The sequence below is a fragment of the Peromyscus eremicus genome, chromosome 1 (genome assembly GCF_949786415.1).
Source record: "Peromyscus eremicus chromosome 1, PerEre_H2_v1, whole genome shotgun sequence".
Classification (NCBI taxonomy): Eukaryota; Metazoa; Chordata; class Mammalia; order Rodentia; family Cricetidae; genus Peromyscus; species Peromyscus eremicus.
In genome coordinates this window covers 75,528,676-75,543,286 of record NC_081416.1, presented here as the reverse complement: position 1 = coordinate 75,543,286, position 14,611 = coordinate 75,528,676, and the positions used below count along the sequence as shown (strand labels likewise).

Here is a 14,611-nt window from a genome sequence, read left to right as displayed (position 1 = left end):
CAGGGTCAGAAATGGGGTGATGAAGAGAAAGAGACACTGCCATTGTGAGTGCTCACTGTTAGGAGAGAGCTTTGGCTGCTGAGCGCAGTTCCCTTCTCAGGAGCAAGCTTGTTAAACCTCCGCTATCCACATCTCTGTGGAATTTTCACTTAGGAGAATAACACTTACTTAAAGCCATGATTCCCTCCCTCTCCCTCTCTTCCTTTTTGTTCTCAGAGTTAAGGATAGAATTCAGGACTTTGTGTACACCCGGCAAGTGCTCTACCTCAGAGCTACATCCCAAGTCCCAGAACCATGATCTTAAAGTGTGCCTTTGAGAGTAAACCGAAACTTGAGTTTTATTTATTTGTGATGTTTATTTTCTTCGTTGACACAGTGTCTGATGTACCCCAGCTTGGCGTTGAACTCACTATGAGTCCAGAAGAGCCAGAGCTTCTGCCTCCTGTATACCGGGATACAGGCATGCACTGTGTGTGCTTATGTTTTATTTACGGATTTGATGTCATTCTGGGGCTAGAGATAAGCCCTTTGTCACTGAGCTACATGAACTGTACTGCTCTTTGTGGGAGTGTGTGTGTGTGCATGCATACCTGTACATATATGTGAATTAATTCTGCTCTTGAAGAACTTTGGAGCTCAGAATACAGCTCTGTGGAAAAGTGTTTACCACATAAGTGTGAAAATTGGAGTTTGGATAGTCAGACACTTCATTAAAACCAGATGCAGTGGTGTGCACAGCTGTAATCCCAGCTCTGCCACAGTGAGGGGGGAGAAGAGGCAGAAGAACCTCTGGAAGCTGAAGGACCACTAGCCCTGCACAGGAAGCACAGGTGGACAACAAGAGGACTTGTCCTACACGAGACAGAAACGAGGACGGACACCCCAGGCCATCCTCTGACATCCACACTCGTGCTGTGCCATTTGCACACTCACAAACATGAACACGCACACCTCATACACAGAGAAAGAGTCAGGTGGGTGGAGAGAGAGAGAAAGAATGAACTCGGGCCAGACCTCATGCCTGTAATCACAGTACTTAAGAGGCTGAGACAGGAGACTTGCCTTGAGTTTGAGGCCAGCACGGTTTACATAGTGAGTTCCAGGACACAGTGAATACCCTGTCTGAAAAAAAATCCAAACATCTAACCCACAGTGAATCCCGCATGCTGCAATATTAACTTGCAGTGGGTATTCTCTCTGCCCATGACCTTGGGTTAGCTGGCCCGATAGAAGCGGAGCTTCTTGCCTGCCTATGTGACCTCTTAAAAGGGAAGAGGGAGGGGGTCTCAAACTCTCTCTTGAACACGAAAGGCTTCCTGGCACACAGTTTGACGACCTGATCTGGAGCTTTCCCCATCTTTCCCTGGGAGACGAAGAGGCAATGGTGTTGCTTCATTTTGTATAAATGAGTGTGTGATCTCATTTCATCCCTTAATAAACAAGCTTTCTCCCCAGAAATCCGTGCATTTCTCGCATTATCAACTGGCCAGGCAAGATGCACAATAGCGGCGCAAAGCTTATGGGAGAAACCAACCACTTTTAGAGTGATCTGAGGCCTGCGCCAAAGGAGGGAATTCAAAACCCATGCAAAAAAGCTCAGGAGGTCACAGGCCCAAGGGGAACCTATGAAATATTGTCTTGTTAATGGACATGTTGACAAAACTGCCTTCTGAATATTTATGCTTGTCCTCATAGGTCACTTTTACCCTCAACCTTGACCAGGGAAGCTTCTCTTTGCAGTCCTCAGCAGTTAATGCAGAGACTCCTCAGTGGTCAGAGTGCCAGGAATAAGTGGTTCCTGACTGCTCAGTTCTGGATGGGAGAACATCCTCCAAGTCTCAGCGAACACTGAGGAAGAGGGAGTGGGAACTATGTAAGAGGTGGATGAGGGGAGCGCTGTGAAATGCCCTCTTCTGGATATGACACGGCCATTATACTCCAGAACCCACAGTAGCTGTGGTCACCTGCACAAGACCTGCCTGAGAACAGGCCAGCAAAATCAGGGAGCATCCTAGCATGCATCACTAACAGACTCGGTGGGCTACAGAACAGAACCTCCAAAAAGAAAATAAAGAAAAGGGGAAGGGAGTATGTTGGGCATCCCTGGGAAAGGGGGAGAGGAGGCTTGGGGATAGACATAATGAAGATACCTGTGGCAAGAGTTCCTGCACAGTCATGTATCTGGTTTGAGGCCAGAGTGTTAGCATCCAGTTTTGACCTGCCTTTTGTGACTGCTATTGTCTTTGGAACCTTCAGTTTGAAGTGTGTAAATCTTATCTGAGAGTTTCCTGAAGGCTCAAAGCCTACGCAAAACCTGGTTTCAGGAGGACTCAGCAAACTGAGATGTCCTGGGACATTTGAAATTTGCATTGGCATTGTCTCTTTGAGGAGCTTAGATAAGAGGTTTTGGTATACGGAAATTGACTTGCTGAAGGTGTGAATTGTATAACAATAAAAGCCCTTTACAAAGCGGCAGTAAATGAGTTCGAAGAAGCTGACCCCTGCAGCTGGAAAGGCTAAAAACTCATCCTAGAGTACCTTTGTTTCTTCATTCCGATACAACGATACCTTGTTTACATGTATGAAAAATAAATTGTAAACATGCATACAAAGTAAATGAAAAAATTATTATATTAGAAAGATAACAAGGCTGGTGATGTGGCTTAGTTGGTACAGTGCTCACCTTACATGCATGAGGTCCTGGGTTCCAACTCCAGAACCACATAAACCAGGTAAGAGTGGCACATGCCTGTAATCCCAGCACTCGGGAGACGGAGGCAGGAGAATTAGAAGTTCAAGATCAGAGCTGGAGAGATGACTCACAGGTTAAGAGCACTGGCTGCTCTTCCAGAGGTCCTGAGTTCAATTCCCAGCACTCACATGGTGGCTCACAACCATCTACAAAGAGATCTGGTGCCCTCTTCTGGCATGCAGGCAGAACACAATTTACATAATAAATTTTTTTTTTTTTTTAAAGATTTATTTATTTATTATGTATACAGGAGAGGGTGCCAGATCTCATTACAGATGGTTGTGAGCCACCATGTGGTTGCTGGGGATTGAACTCAGGACCTCTGGAAGAGCAGTCGATGTTCTTAACCTCTGAGCCATCTCTCCAGCCCTTTTTTTTTTTTTTTTTTTTTTTTTTTTTTTTTTTTTTTTTTTTTTTTAAAAAGAGGCCGGGTGGTGGTGGTACACGCCTTTAATCCCAGCACTCAGGAGGCAGAGGCAGGCAGATCTCTGTGAGTTCAAGGCCAGCCTGATCTACAAAGTAAGTTCCAGGAAAGGCGCAAAACTACACAGAGAAACCCTGTCTCGAAAAACCAAAAAAAAAAAAAAAAAAAAAAGTTCAAGATCATCCTTTGCTTTATAGAGTGATCAAGGCTGGCCTAGGATACATGAGACTCTCTCAAAAAGCAAAGCAGGGCCAGTGGGTAAAGGCGCTTGGTGCCAAGATTGACAGGCTGAGTTCAATCCCAGGATCCATATGCTAGGAGATCTGACTCCTGCAAGTTGTCCTCTGACTTCACACACACACACACACACACACACACACACACACACACACACACACACACTGTGACACTCTGTGCCAGTTTATACACATATACAAATAAGTAAATAAAGAAGAAAATATAAAACAAAAAAACAAGGGGTTGGGAGAGACCCAGCTTGCCTAACCTGCTCAAGGCCCTGGGTTCAAGCCCTTAATGCCACAAAAGCAAAAACAAAGACCTTAGAATAGTTTGGTAATTAGCTTTTTGGGTTTTGTTTTGTTTTGTTTTGAGACAAAAAAAAATTTTTTGAGACAAAAAAAAGATTTCTCTGTGTAGCTTTGGCTGTCCTGGAACTAGCTCTATAGACCAGGCTGGCCTCGAACTCACAGAGCTCCACCTGCCTCTGCCTCTCAAGTGCTGGGATTAAAGGCGTGTGCCACCACTGTCCGTATGTAATTAACATTTTTTAAAATGTATTGTTTGTTTGTTGAGACAGGGTCTGTCTATGTAGTGCTAGATGTCCAGGAACTCACTATGTAGACCAGATTGGCTTCCAGCTTACGGAGATCTTCCTACCTCTGCCTCTGTAGTGCAAGATTACAGCTGTGGGCCTAGGGCTTTTAGAAAAGGGGGAAATGTGTGTTAGTTTAGTGTTTGGACAAAATAAACATTTTCACATTGCTTAATCAAGGAGCAACAAAAATTGATGAGGCTGGACAGCATGGGTGTGTGTGTGCTGACCAAAAGGGATGAGCAGAGGAGAGGCAATACCAGCTTTAAAAAAAATTCAGTACATTTATTGTGTTATTGTTTGGGGAAGTGCACACATGTGGAGGTCAGAGGACAACTTGCAAAATTTGAGACTCTTTTTTGGGGTGTGGTAGCACCTGCCTTTAATCCCAGAATTCAGGAATCAGAGGCAGGTAGATCTCTGTGAGTTCAAAGCCAGCCTGGTTTACATAGAAAGTTCCAGAACAGAGCCAAGGCTACATAGTGAGAAACTTTCTTTAAAAAAAAAAAAACAAATGCCGGGCGGTGGTGGCGCACGCCTTTAATCCCAGCACTCGGGAGGCAGAGCCAGGCGGATCTCTGTGAGTTTGAGGCCAGCCTGGGCTACCAAGTGAGTTCCAGGAAAGGCGCAAAGCTACACAGAGAAACCCTGTCTCGAAAAAAAAAAACAAAAACAAAAACAAAAACAAAAACAAAGAAACAAACAACCCCCCCCCCAAAAAAAAACCCTACTTTTAAAGGCTGAAGCTTTCCTTCCACCATTATGTCTGAAGGGTTGAACTTGGCAGCATTGGCTTGGTGGCAAGCTCCTTTACCCATGGAGTCACTTTGCTGGCCCAGAGCCAGCTTTTGGGAGGTGTATATACCATGCTCAGGAAGGAGGGCTCTGTCCTGATGGCCTATGGTACAGGCAGACCCTCCCAGACAGAGTGGCCTTTCAGGAGGATCCTTGGTGGCCTTCAGATCTTGGTTGTTATGAAGAGTGCCACAGATGTCCTTTCACAATTGCTATTTCATTTCCTTTGGATTTACACCCACAGTGAGGCGGCTGGGTCATACGGCAGTGCTGTTTTAACTTTTCGAGGAGCCTCGTTCTCTCTTCCCATCAATTCACATTCTCACCTGTGTGAGAGCCTTTCTCATTCCAGCCAGTACTTCTGGTCTCCTACCCATCCCCCCCCCACACACACACACCCCCCCCCCGCCACCCCTTTTTTAAGATATGTATAGGTATTTTGCCTGCATGTCTGTCTGTCTGTGTATCACATTCTTGCAGTGACTGCTGAGGCCAGAAGAGGTCACTGGAATCCTCAGGGACTAGATTTACAGATGGTTGTGAGCCACCAACCATATGGGTGCTGGGAAGGAACCTGGGTCCTCTGGAAGAGCAGTTTAATGCTTTTTTTTTTTCCTGTTGTGTGATCTTTTGATTGCTCCTGAGACTGACCATAAAGTTTGTTTTGAATCAGGTGGTGGCGCTGGCTATAGTAGGGCGGGGCTTGGGGGGATCTCGGCCCTTTTTGGATGGAGGAACAGCAGTGACAGGAGGGTCCTGGGGGCTTCTCCGCCGCTTCTCTGATCATTCAGGTTCTCACCCTCATATCTGGCTCCCAAGTTTTTATTGATAAAGAGTAATTAGATAAACACATCCTCTGGCGTCCAACTCAGGGCACAAAGTCACAAGACAGCCACTCGGCCCTGGCTTTGCAGCCACTGGGGCTGCCACTGCCACCGGCTGGCTCTTCCTTCCTTGTCCCAAGCCCTCTGAGTTCGTCTGGGATTTTCCTGCTGCGGCCTTTCTATAGCAGCCTCCAGCTGCCGCTCATTCCCAGCCCCAAACTCCACAGGCTCCAAACTTCACAAGTTCCTGGGCTCAACCACCACACACTCTCAGCTCCCGGCTATGCACAGCGCTGAAGCTGCGCTCAAACAGGCTGTGCATCATCTGGGTTCTCTGCCCGATTGTGCTATGCAGGGATAGCCAGCCTCGTACTTCATTGTCATCGTCAACAGATCTGGTGAGACACGGGGACTTCTTAAGGGGGGGGACTTAGTTGGTGGCAAATTGATGGTAGGGTCATAGAACAACAAGGTAGGGCTACAAGTCATGAGATTTCTAAAGACCAAATTCTTGGTGAGGACTATTAATGCTGATTTGCAAAGACAGATTACGTTTGATGATCGAACCTTGGCTCTATGCCATACAGCAGCTTTGAATGCTTGGGACAAGATTGAAGAATCAGGAAAGAGGACTGAGTCCTTTGCTAAAATTACACAAGGCCCAAAAGTAGCCTTCACTGATTTGTTTTTTTTTACAGTGATTGACTTTGCCTGTAAATAGAATTGATGTCAGATCAAGAAGTTAGACAAATATTGATTGAATCATTGGCTTTTGAAAATTCTAATTCAGAATGTAAAAGAGTGATTAGGCCTTTAAAGGCAAGATCAGCACCCATAGATGAATGGATTAGAAATACAGCTGATATTGGATCTCACACTTATGATGATACTTGGATAGAAGTGATTTCTAAAAATTTTAAGAAAAATCAAAAGATTAGATGTTTCAATTTGTAGTAAACCAGGTCATATGAAAAGGGATTGTAGGCAAGGCATTCCTAGAGACAATGTTTATTCTATAGATTATCTAAACAGAAGGTGTGGCAAAGGCCAACATTGGACTAATGAATGCAGATCAACATGGGACAGGCAAGGTAACCCTTTACCATTGGGAAACACCTTAGGGGGCCTCTTGAAGGCTCCTGTGTCAAATTTGGTTCAATTATTCTCTGTCAGCTTTGGGGAAATTCCTTATTGCCTGCTGTGAACAACCATACTACTCTGGATGATGGAACAGCTTTAGAAGATAAAACAAAAATTTCAGGAGAAACCATAAAGCAAATATTTTGGCAAGCTTCTATAAATGATCAAAGCCTAAGTTAAAAATACAAATAAATCAAATAAATGGCATTGAAATTGAAGGTTTAATAGACATAGGGACAGATGTAACAATAATTGCACCAAAATCTTAGCATCCAAATTTTCCTCTTCAGGAGGTAAATGTTCAGCTTCTAGGAATTGGAACTTTGTCTGAGGTAAAACAAATCACAAGATGGATCAGGTGTATTATAGAGTCAGAAGGACAGATAGGAAAATTAAAGCCATATGTGGCTAACATAGCAATGAATTTATGGGGACAGGATTTGTTACAGAAGATTAATACCAGATTAACATTCCTCCATTTTTCTTTCTTTTCTTTTCCCTTTCTTTCTTTACTTTTTTTTTTAGAATTATTTATTTATTATGTATACAGAAGAGGGTGCCAGATCTCATTACAGATGGTTGTGAGCCACCATGTGGGTGCAGGGAATTGAACTCAGGACCTCTGGATGAGCAGTCAGTGCTCTTAACCTCTGAGCCATCTCTCCAGCCCCATCTTTCTTTCTTTCTTTCTTTCTTTCTTTCTTTCTTTCTTTCTTTCTTTCTTTCTCTCTTTCTTTCTTTTATTTTTTTAGACAGGGTTTCTCCATGTAGCCTTGGCTGTTCTGGAACTTGCTCTGTAGACCAAACTCATCACCTACCTCTGCCTCCCAAGTGCTGGGATTAAAGGTGTGGGCCACCACCACCTGACTGTAGCCAATGCTCTTAAAGGCTAAGCATCTCTCTAGCCCCATCTCTTATCTTTTTGAAAGTATCCACTCTGACTAGGGTGAGGCATCATCCCAGTATGGCCTGATTTACTTCAGGATGAGTGGTATGAACTTTTTCCCCCTGCAGACCTGCATGTTTTCTTTTGAGAAATGTCTATTCTGGTCTTTAATCCTGGTTGGATTATTATTTTTTATGTACATGAGTGTTTTGCCTGCATGTATGTCTGAATACCATATGTGTGCCTGATGCCTGTGGAGGCCAGAATGAAATCTTGTCATTGGTAACAAAGTGGAGGAGTCTGGAGACATTGCATTGAGTGAAATTAGCCAGACACAGAAAAATACTGTGTGACCTGAAGCTAGCTATGGTGGTAACACCTGTGTGGTGGTTTGAGTAAGAACGGTCCCCATAGGCTCATATAGTTCAATGCTTGGTCCCCAGTTGGTAGAACTTTTGGGGAAGGATTAGGAGGTGTGGCCTTGTTGGAGGAGGTTGTCACTGGGTGTGGGCTTTGAGGTTTCTAAAGACCACACCACTCCCAGTTGTGTGTGTTCTCTCTCTGTGTCTCTGTGTGTGTGTATGTGTGTCTGTCTGTCTGTCTGTCTGTGTGTCTCAAGATGTAATCTCTCAGCTACTACTGCAGCACCATGCCTCCCTGCCTACTGCCATGCTTCCCACCATGATGATCATGGACTCACCTTCTGAAATTGTAAGCGAGCCCCCAGTTAAATACTTTCTTTCATAAATTGCCTTGGTCACAGTGTCTCTTCACAGCAATAGAACAGTAACTAAGATACCCTGTGATCCTAGAACTTGAAAGGCTGAGGCAGGAGGATCAAGAGTTTAAGGCCAGCTTAGCCAACTAAATTGAGACTCTGTGTCAGTACTGTGTGTGTGTGTGTGTATGTGTGTGTCCACATATATTCAATTACATGTTGAATCTATAAAAGTAAATCTTATTGAGTAGAGTAGAGTTTCTCAGAAGCTGGAGAGAGGATGCTCAGGGTACAGAGCTGTGGCCAGGAGGAAGAAGTCCTACCATCCCAATAAGTGTGACTATGGGTAATAGTTTGTTTTTGGAGACAGGTTCTCACATAGCTCAGGATGACCTTAAACTCCTGATCCCGCTGTACCCTTTCCCAAGTTCTAGGAGCTCCAGGTTTGTGCCAGCCGGCTGGTTCATAGTTTATGTTTCAAAATGACTAGAAGAAGAGATTTTGGATTTTTTGCTACAAATAAATGTCTGAGTTGTTGACAGGCATGTTATTGATTTGATTACTATGCATTGTGCATACACTGATATATATACATACACACACACACACACACATATATATATATACATATGATCTATATACACATATGATATATGTACCCCCATAGAACTGAATAATTATTGCATGCCAATTCAAAATAAAATAAAACTTTAGCCAGGCCTGGCTGAACACTCCTGTGCTCCCAGCACTTGGAAAGCTGACAGGAGAGTGAGTTCTAAGAGACCTGGGCTACATGGTAAGACCCTGACTGTCTCACAACAAAGGCAAACAGTAACTCCAAATAAACCTTACCTCCTCTAAAACATGAAAACAATAGCTGAACATGGTGCTGGAACCTTCAGAGAAAGGAGGGACGCAAGGGGGAGGAGCAAGTGGTGGCAGCCGGTGGCAGCTGGACCTAGGACTGAGGGAGCAAGCACAGGGGAGTTGTCTGAGGATGGCTCTAAGATGTGTTGCTAGGCAACTGAAGGAAGAATGGCACGCTCACTATCTGCAGAGGCCCGCCTCCTCCATCTCAACACTCTCAGAAGCCAACTCAAGCTTTCCAAGACTCTGACCCTCTCCACAGCTCTCTTAAGAAACATCTGTTTCATAATCTACCTCTTTAAGACTTATTTTTTTTTATGTGTATGGATGTTTTGCCTGTATGTATGTATGTATGTGTGCCACATGTATACCTAGTGCCCTTGGAGGTCAGAAGAGGGCACTGGATCTCCTGGAACTGGAGTTACAGACAATTGTGAGCTGCCATCTTAAGTGCTGGGAACAGAACTTGAGTGCCCTGGAAGGGCAGCCAGTGCCCTTGTCCTCTGAGCCATTTCCCAGCCCCCTCACCAATATTTTTCATAACTGTAAAAGTGAAGACATTCATTGTGTAAAACTTGAAAACCACAGGAAAGTAAGACGAAAATCACACTTAAATTCCCCGCCTCTCAGAGGACCACACTGAACATTTGGGATGTAGCTTTTATTATAAATGAGAACCATATGTATTTACAGATTAATGACCTTTTTTTTTCTAATTCCATATCAGCTGCAACCATTTTTGAGGTCATTACAGTTTCTGAAAACATGGCGAGGCTGTCACGAACACAAGCCACTTACAATCATTTCATAACGGATGGAGTTGAAACTGCTGTCGTGTTTTACATTTCCCTGTTTCTGTTTACCTTCTTTTTTTTTTTTTTTTCCTCTTTCTGGTTTTACCACATCTATTGCTGGCCTACTGTTTTTCCTCTACCAAGCTGAAGGACATGCATCTATTCTGTGTCCCCCCCTGTTCCCCACTCCACTTACACACGTTTGCATCCTCTAGGTCTTGTGCTAAAAATGCCTCCTCCCTTCTTAGCTTTCAAAGCCCCGTTTCTTCATTCTTTCATTCATCATTCATTTACTCATATGAATGCACACTGAGCACCTGCTTCTGCCAGGCACAGGAGCCAATGGGAAATGGGATGCAGCCGAGACCCTGGGACAAACACTACGCCTCTTGTCTTCCTTCAGAAGCAGGATGACACCTCCTTCTTCGGGTGCCCTTGTGCCATTTCCGTCTGTCACTCAGTTTAGCACTCAGAACGTTCTAACCCTGTCTGGGCCGAAGTCCCGCTGGGTACCATCCCCCATCTCTACCAAATTTCCTTCAGTCCTTCCTCCCTCCCTGAACCTGAAAACCAGAAACATCCAGGAAATGACTTTGGAACTAGAGGGAGTCAAAGCCCTTAGCCTCTCAGTTTGGTGACATTATCCTCTAAACCTGAAATTGGGGCACTCAGCTTGGCAAAATCTACCACAACACCTGCTCTGTCCTTTAAGGGACATTTGCAACTCATCTCTGCCATCTCTGTCATAGTCGGTCCACACAGCCCCTAGTGACAGTAGAAACGGGTTCAATGTGGCCCGTGGGTTCCTTTCTCAGCCCTTCCTCTTCCCCACAGACAGTGGGGAAGCAGCACCAGCTCGGTGTGGTGGCGGCTAATCTGTGCCCCTTTCCATTCCTTGTCTCCCCCGCCTCTCCCACCTGGGCCTCCATTTCCCACCTTCTCTCCTATCCAGCCCACACACAACCACCCTCATACGTCTCTTTTTGTAGGTCAGTCTGTTCTCAAGGACTGTGCCCTCTGACTCAACAACTTCCTCTTGCAAATCTCCTCCAGCAACCACCTCTGGACCACATGCCCTCTTGGGCTGTAGCCTGGGCGGGTATCAGAAGCAGCACAATTAGGGTCTGTCCCCTCTCTCTATCTCAGACCCCCAGGGAGTCCCTGGCATCCATGTTCCCACACACTCGGGGCCTGTCTTCTCATCTAAGTCCCTCTTAGAAAGGGGAAGGGCTGCAGCCTTTGGAATGAAAGAGGAAACAGTCAAACCGAGCCTGTAGGGGAAATGCATCGAGACGACGGGGGTGGGGGGGGTGGGGGGGTGTGTTTGGCCCCATGGTCCCTGTGCTGGGCTGACTGCTATCCTCTTCTTGCATGTGTGCATGGGGTGGGTGGGTGTTGGGGGGGCCTTTGAGGGGAGGATCTGGCAGCCTAGTCCCCATCAAGCTTGCAGTCTTTCAGAGGCTACAGACAGACTTAGGTTCTCCCTGTTTCCACCCTGTCTGAGCAAGATGAAGAGACCTGTGTTCCCAGCGGCTCCTGTGTCCCTCACTTTGGGGTGACACTTTCCCAGTCCTTGCCCTGCTCTTCCCACTCACCATCTGTACTCACCAGGACCGCTCACAACCATCACCCGAATCAGATCTTGCGCACACACTGCACCTCCGAGTGGACACAACAGGTGCCGGGACTTCTTAGAACCAGAAACTCTCATCTCTTCCCCAAGGAGACGGAGTCAGTCTCTGGCCGCCTCCCCTAGCAGCTACCAGGCAGCCCAAAGCCAGAGGGCTCCGGGGAAAGTCACAGGTCACAGTTCACCCAAGAGCAAGCCAGAGGGCCCCATCCAGGCTCTAAATGGGAGTCCTGAAGGGGGCCCCTACGGGAGGAGGGGGGGTGGGGGGCACAGCAGGGGGTTGGGGTAAGGTGGGGTGGGGCGGGTGTGCCGAGTTCTTCACAAAGTTTCATCCCAGGGAGTTTTGTGGTTTGTTATTTCATGCTTCTTATCAGATCCCAGCATCCCAAGGGGGATCCTTGGAGAAATTGTGAGTCAACTAAGATCTCCTCGGAGATTCAGCAAGTGGTTCCAAAGGGAACATGGAGGAGGGAGAGGGAAAGAATGGATGAATGAATGAATGGATGAATGAATGAATGAATGAATGCACTTGGTTCACAAATATTCACAAGTGTAGAGTGTGAGGATGCTGAGAGCAGGATCCAGGCTTAAGGAGCAGGTCGGATGAAGACGTCCTGTTGCTCATACACTTTGAGGTGCAGTCCCGTCTTTGGCTTCTGGCCCATCAGAAGTGGGGGTTTCCACAGCCTCATCCTCGCTGCCCACCAGTGGCTCTTCCTCCCCCTTTTTGGGACCTGGCCCAGACTTCAGCTCCTCCAGTACTAAAGAGCCCTGGCGAGATTTCCGTCTGCTGAAGAAAGTGGTGAGCATGGGCCGCTGCCCCGACCCCTCTGTCTCCGGGGCCCCTGAGCCCTTGTTCCCCGCTGGCCCTGATGCTGTTGCTGTTGCGGCCTCTTCATCAGGAACCCGGGCTGGCCCAGCCCAAGCATCCACTACCCCATTGCGCTTTCCTCCTCTGTTCAGGGTCAGGGCCCCAGTCCTCCGATTCTGCCTCCGGCGCCATAACACCAGTAGCAACAGAAGGGCCAAAGCCAATAGAAAGGCCACAAGCATGGGCACTAGCAACGTGCCACTTGATTCCCGGCGTGGCTTCCTGGAGGTTATAGGCTCCGGGGTAGACATCGTGGATATTTTTATGTTGGAGACTGGGGTGCCACCGGCTACGCTAGAACCCTCCACAGAACGGGTTGCTATGGTGGCAGCGAGTCCATGAGTCTGACTGGAGAGCCCCAGAGACCCAGTAGTCATGGTGACAGGGGGACCACTGGACTTGGAGCTTACTGTTGTAGACACAGAGGGTCCACTGGTCTCCTTGGAGCTTGTCGTCATGGTGATAGGGGGTGCACTAGTCCCATCAAAGGTGTCTAGAGAGGGAAATGTCTCAGTTTTGTCTATCATAGGATTGGCTGGGGTGGTAGGAGGGTCACTGGCCACATCTGATGCTTCTGGAAGCTGCACTGATGTCTTATTGGAAACTTCCTGGGAGGACGTAGGATCTGGTACAGGGGTGCTCGTGCTGGCATCCGTGGGAGCCCCAAGAGAAGACAATTCAGTAGTTTCAAAGGGGGTTGAGAAAGGTGGGGGTGGGGTCTGACTCCACATGTGGGTAGTCTCCTGAGGGTGCTCTGTCTCCGGCCTACTAGAGATTGTCGAGCTGACATTCAAGGCCTCAGAAGTAGTTGGGACCTTGATATGTGGGGTGGTCGTCAACATCGTTGTGTTCTGCAGACTTGAGCTGCTCAACACCTGGGTCCAAAAGCCCCCAAAGAGAAGGAGAAGCAGGGCCATTTCCAGAGCAGGAGCTGGGACCTGAATGTAGGGAAGTTACGGAAGAACACACAGGGGTTGGGGGGGGAAACCTGGCCAGCACCCTCCTCCTGCCCACTTCCCTGCCAACTGCCAAGCCCAACTTGTGGTTTAACGGTTTTTTTTTTTTTTTTTTTCCATTCTTGCTTTTACTATTATCAGAAGCAGCCAGGGACCAGATGGTGGCAGAGACTCCCCACCCTGGCCTTGGCAGCTCAGACTCCAGCAGCAGCCATGTCCTCCTGGCCTTCGCTCATTCTGTTCCAGCCAACGGCCCTTGACCCCCTTTTCCCATCACCCTACTCATCTTTTCAAACTCTAGGTACATGCCCTCATCCTCTGAGCATCCCCGCACCCACCTATATCATACGGTAGTCTTACCAGCTTAATGGATACGGCACAGGGTCCAGGGGATCACCTCCAGCTCCTCCTAAGGCTTGGTCAGGACTAGGGCAGACTGAGCCCCAGGGGGAAAGGAAGTGGGTCTTGGCTCCACCCACTCCACCCCTGCATCCTGCCCCACCCATTCCTACTCCCACAGCTGCCTAGGCGACCCAGGGACTCAGTGGAGGCATGAAGAGATGCTCTGGTCCAGAATGGGAATTTTCAGTTTTCACTGGAGTATAGAATGTAAAACAGTCAGAGCTGGGAGATGAGAAGATGTGCTAAGGGCTAGAGGACAGAGAGGAGGCTACGGAGGGGAGAATCATTTCCTTTCCATCTTTTGTCCCCCAAGCTGTTTGGCCAGGACCTGAGGTGGTGCATTTCCTGCAAAGAGCTCCCAGGAAGTCGTCCCTCCCCGCTGCGCACACACACACACACACACACACACACACACACACACACTCACACCCGACTCTGCTCATGGTCCTGAAAGGTTTTTTAGGTGCTGAGCCCTGCCAGAACCACAAGAAGCTGAGGTCCCTCCGGTGGCCCCTTGTTGAGGCCAGTACTAACCACTGCATATCCTATGGTCTTAGAAAACCACGGGGGCTGGAGAGACTGCTGAGAGGTTCGGAGCACGGGCTGCCCTTGCAGATCAGGGGTCAGTTTCAATTACCCGCCTGGTGGCTCACAACCACCCTTAATCCAGGGAATCTGACTCCCCTTTCTGACCTCTAAGGGCACCAGCATACAAAGGCA

General features: G+C 47.4%; 1 protein-coding gene across 1 annotated transcript; it reads right to left on the bottom strand.

Moving 5' to 3' along the window:
• Positions 1 to 11,435: 11,435 nt before the first annotated feature.
• On the bottom strand, positions 11,436 to 13,914 carry Spn (sialophorin). Its single transcript, XM_059250940.1, has 2 exons — positions 13,850 to 13,914; positions 11,436 to 13,471 (listed from the first exon to the last, which is right to left on the bottom strand). Exon 2 carries the CDS (start codon positions 13,448 to 13,450, stop codon positions 12,284 to 12,286), a length of 1,167 nt encoding a protein of 388 aa, XP_059106923.1. The 5' UTR covers positions 13,451 to 13,471; positions 13,850 to 13,914; the 3' UTR covers positions 11,436 to 12,283.
• Positions 13,915 to 14,611: the final 697 nt, after the last annotated feature.

Coding starts and splice junctions, on each gene's coding strand:
- Spn (XM_059250940.1), bottom strand. CDS start 13,450: ATGGCCCTGCTTCTCCTTCTCTTTGGGGGCTTTTGGACCCAGGTGTTG.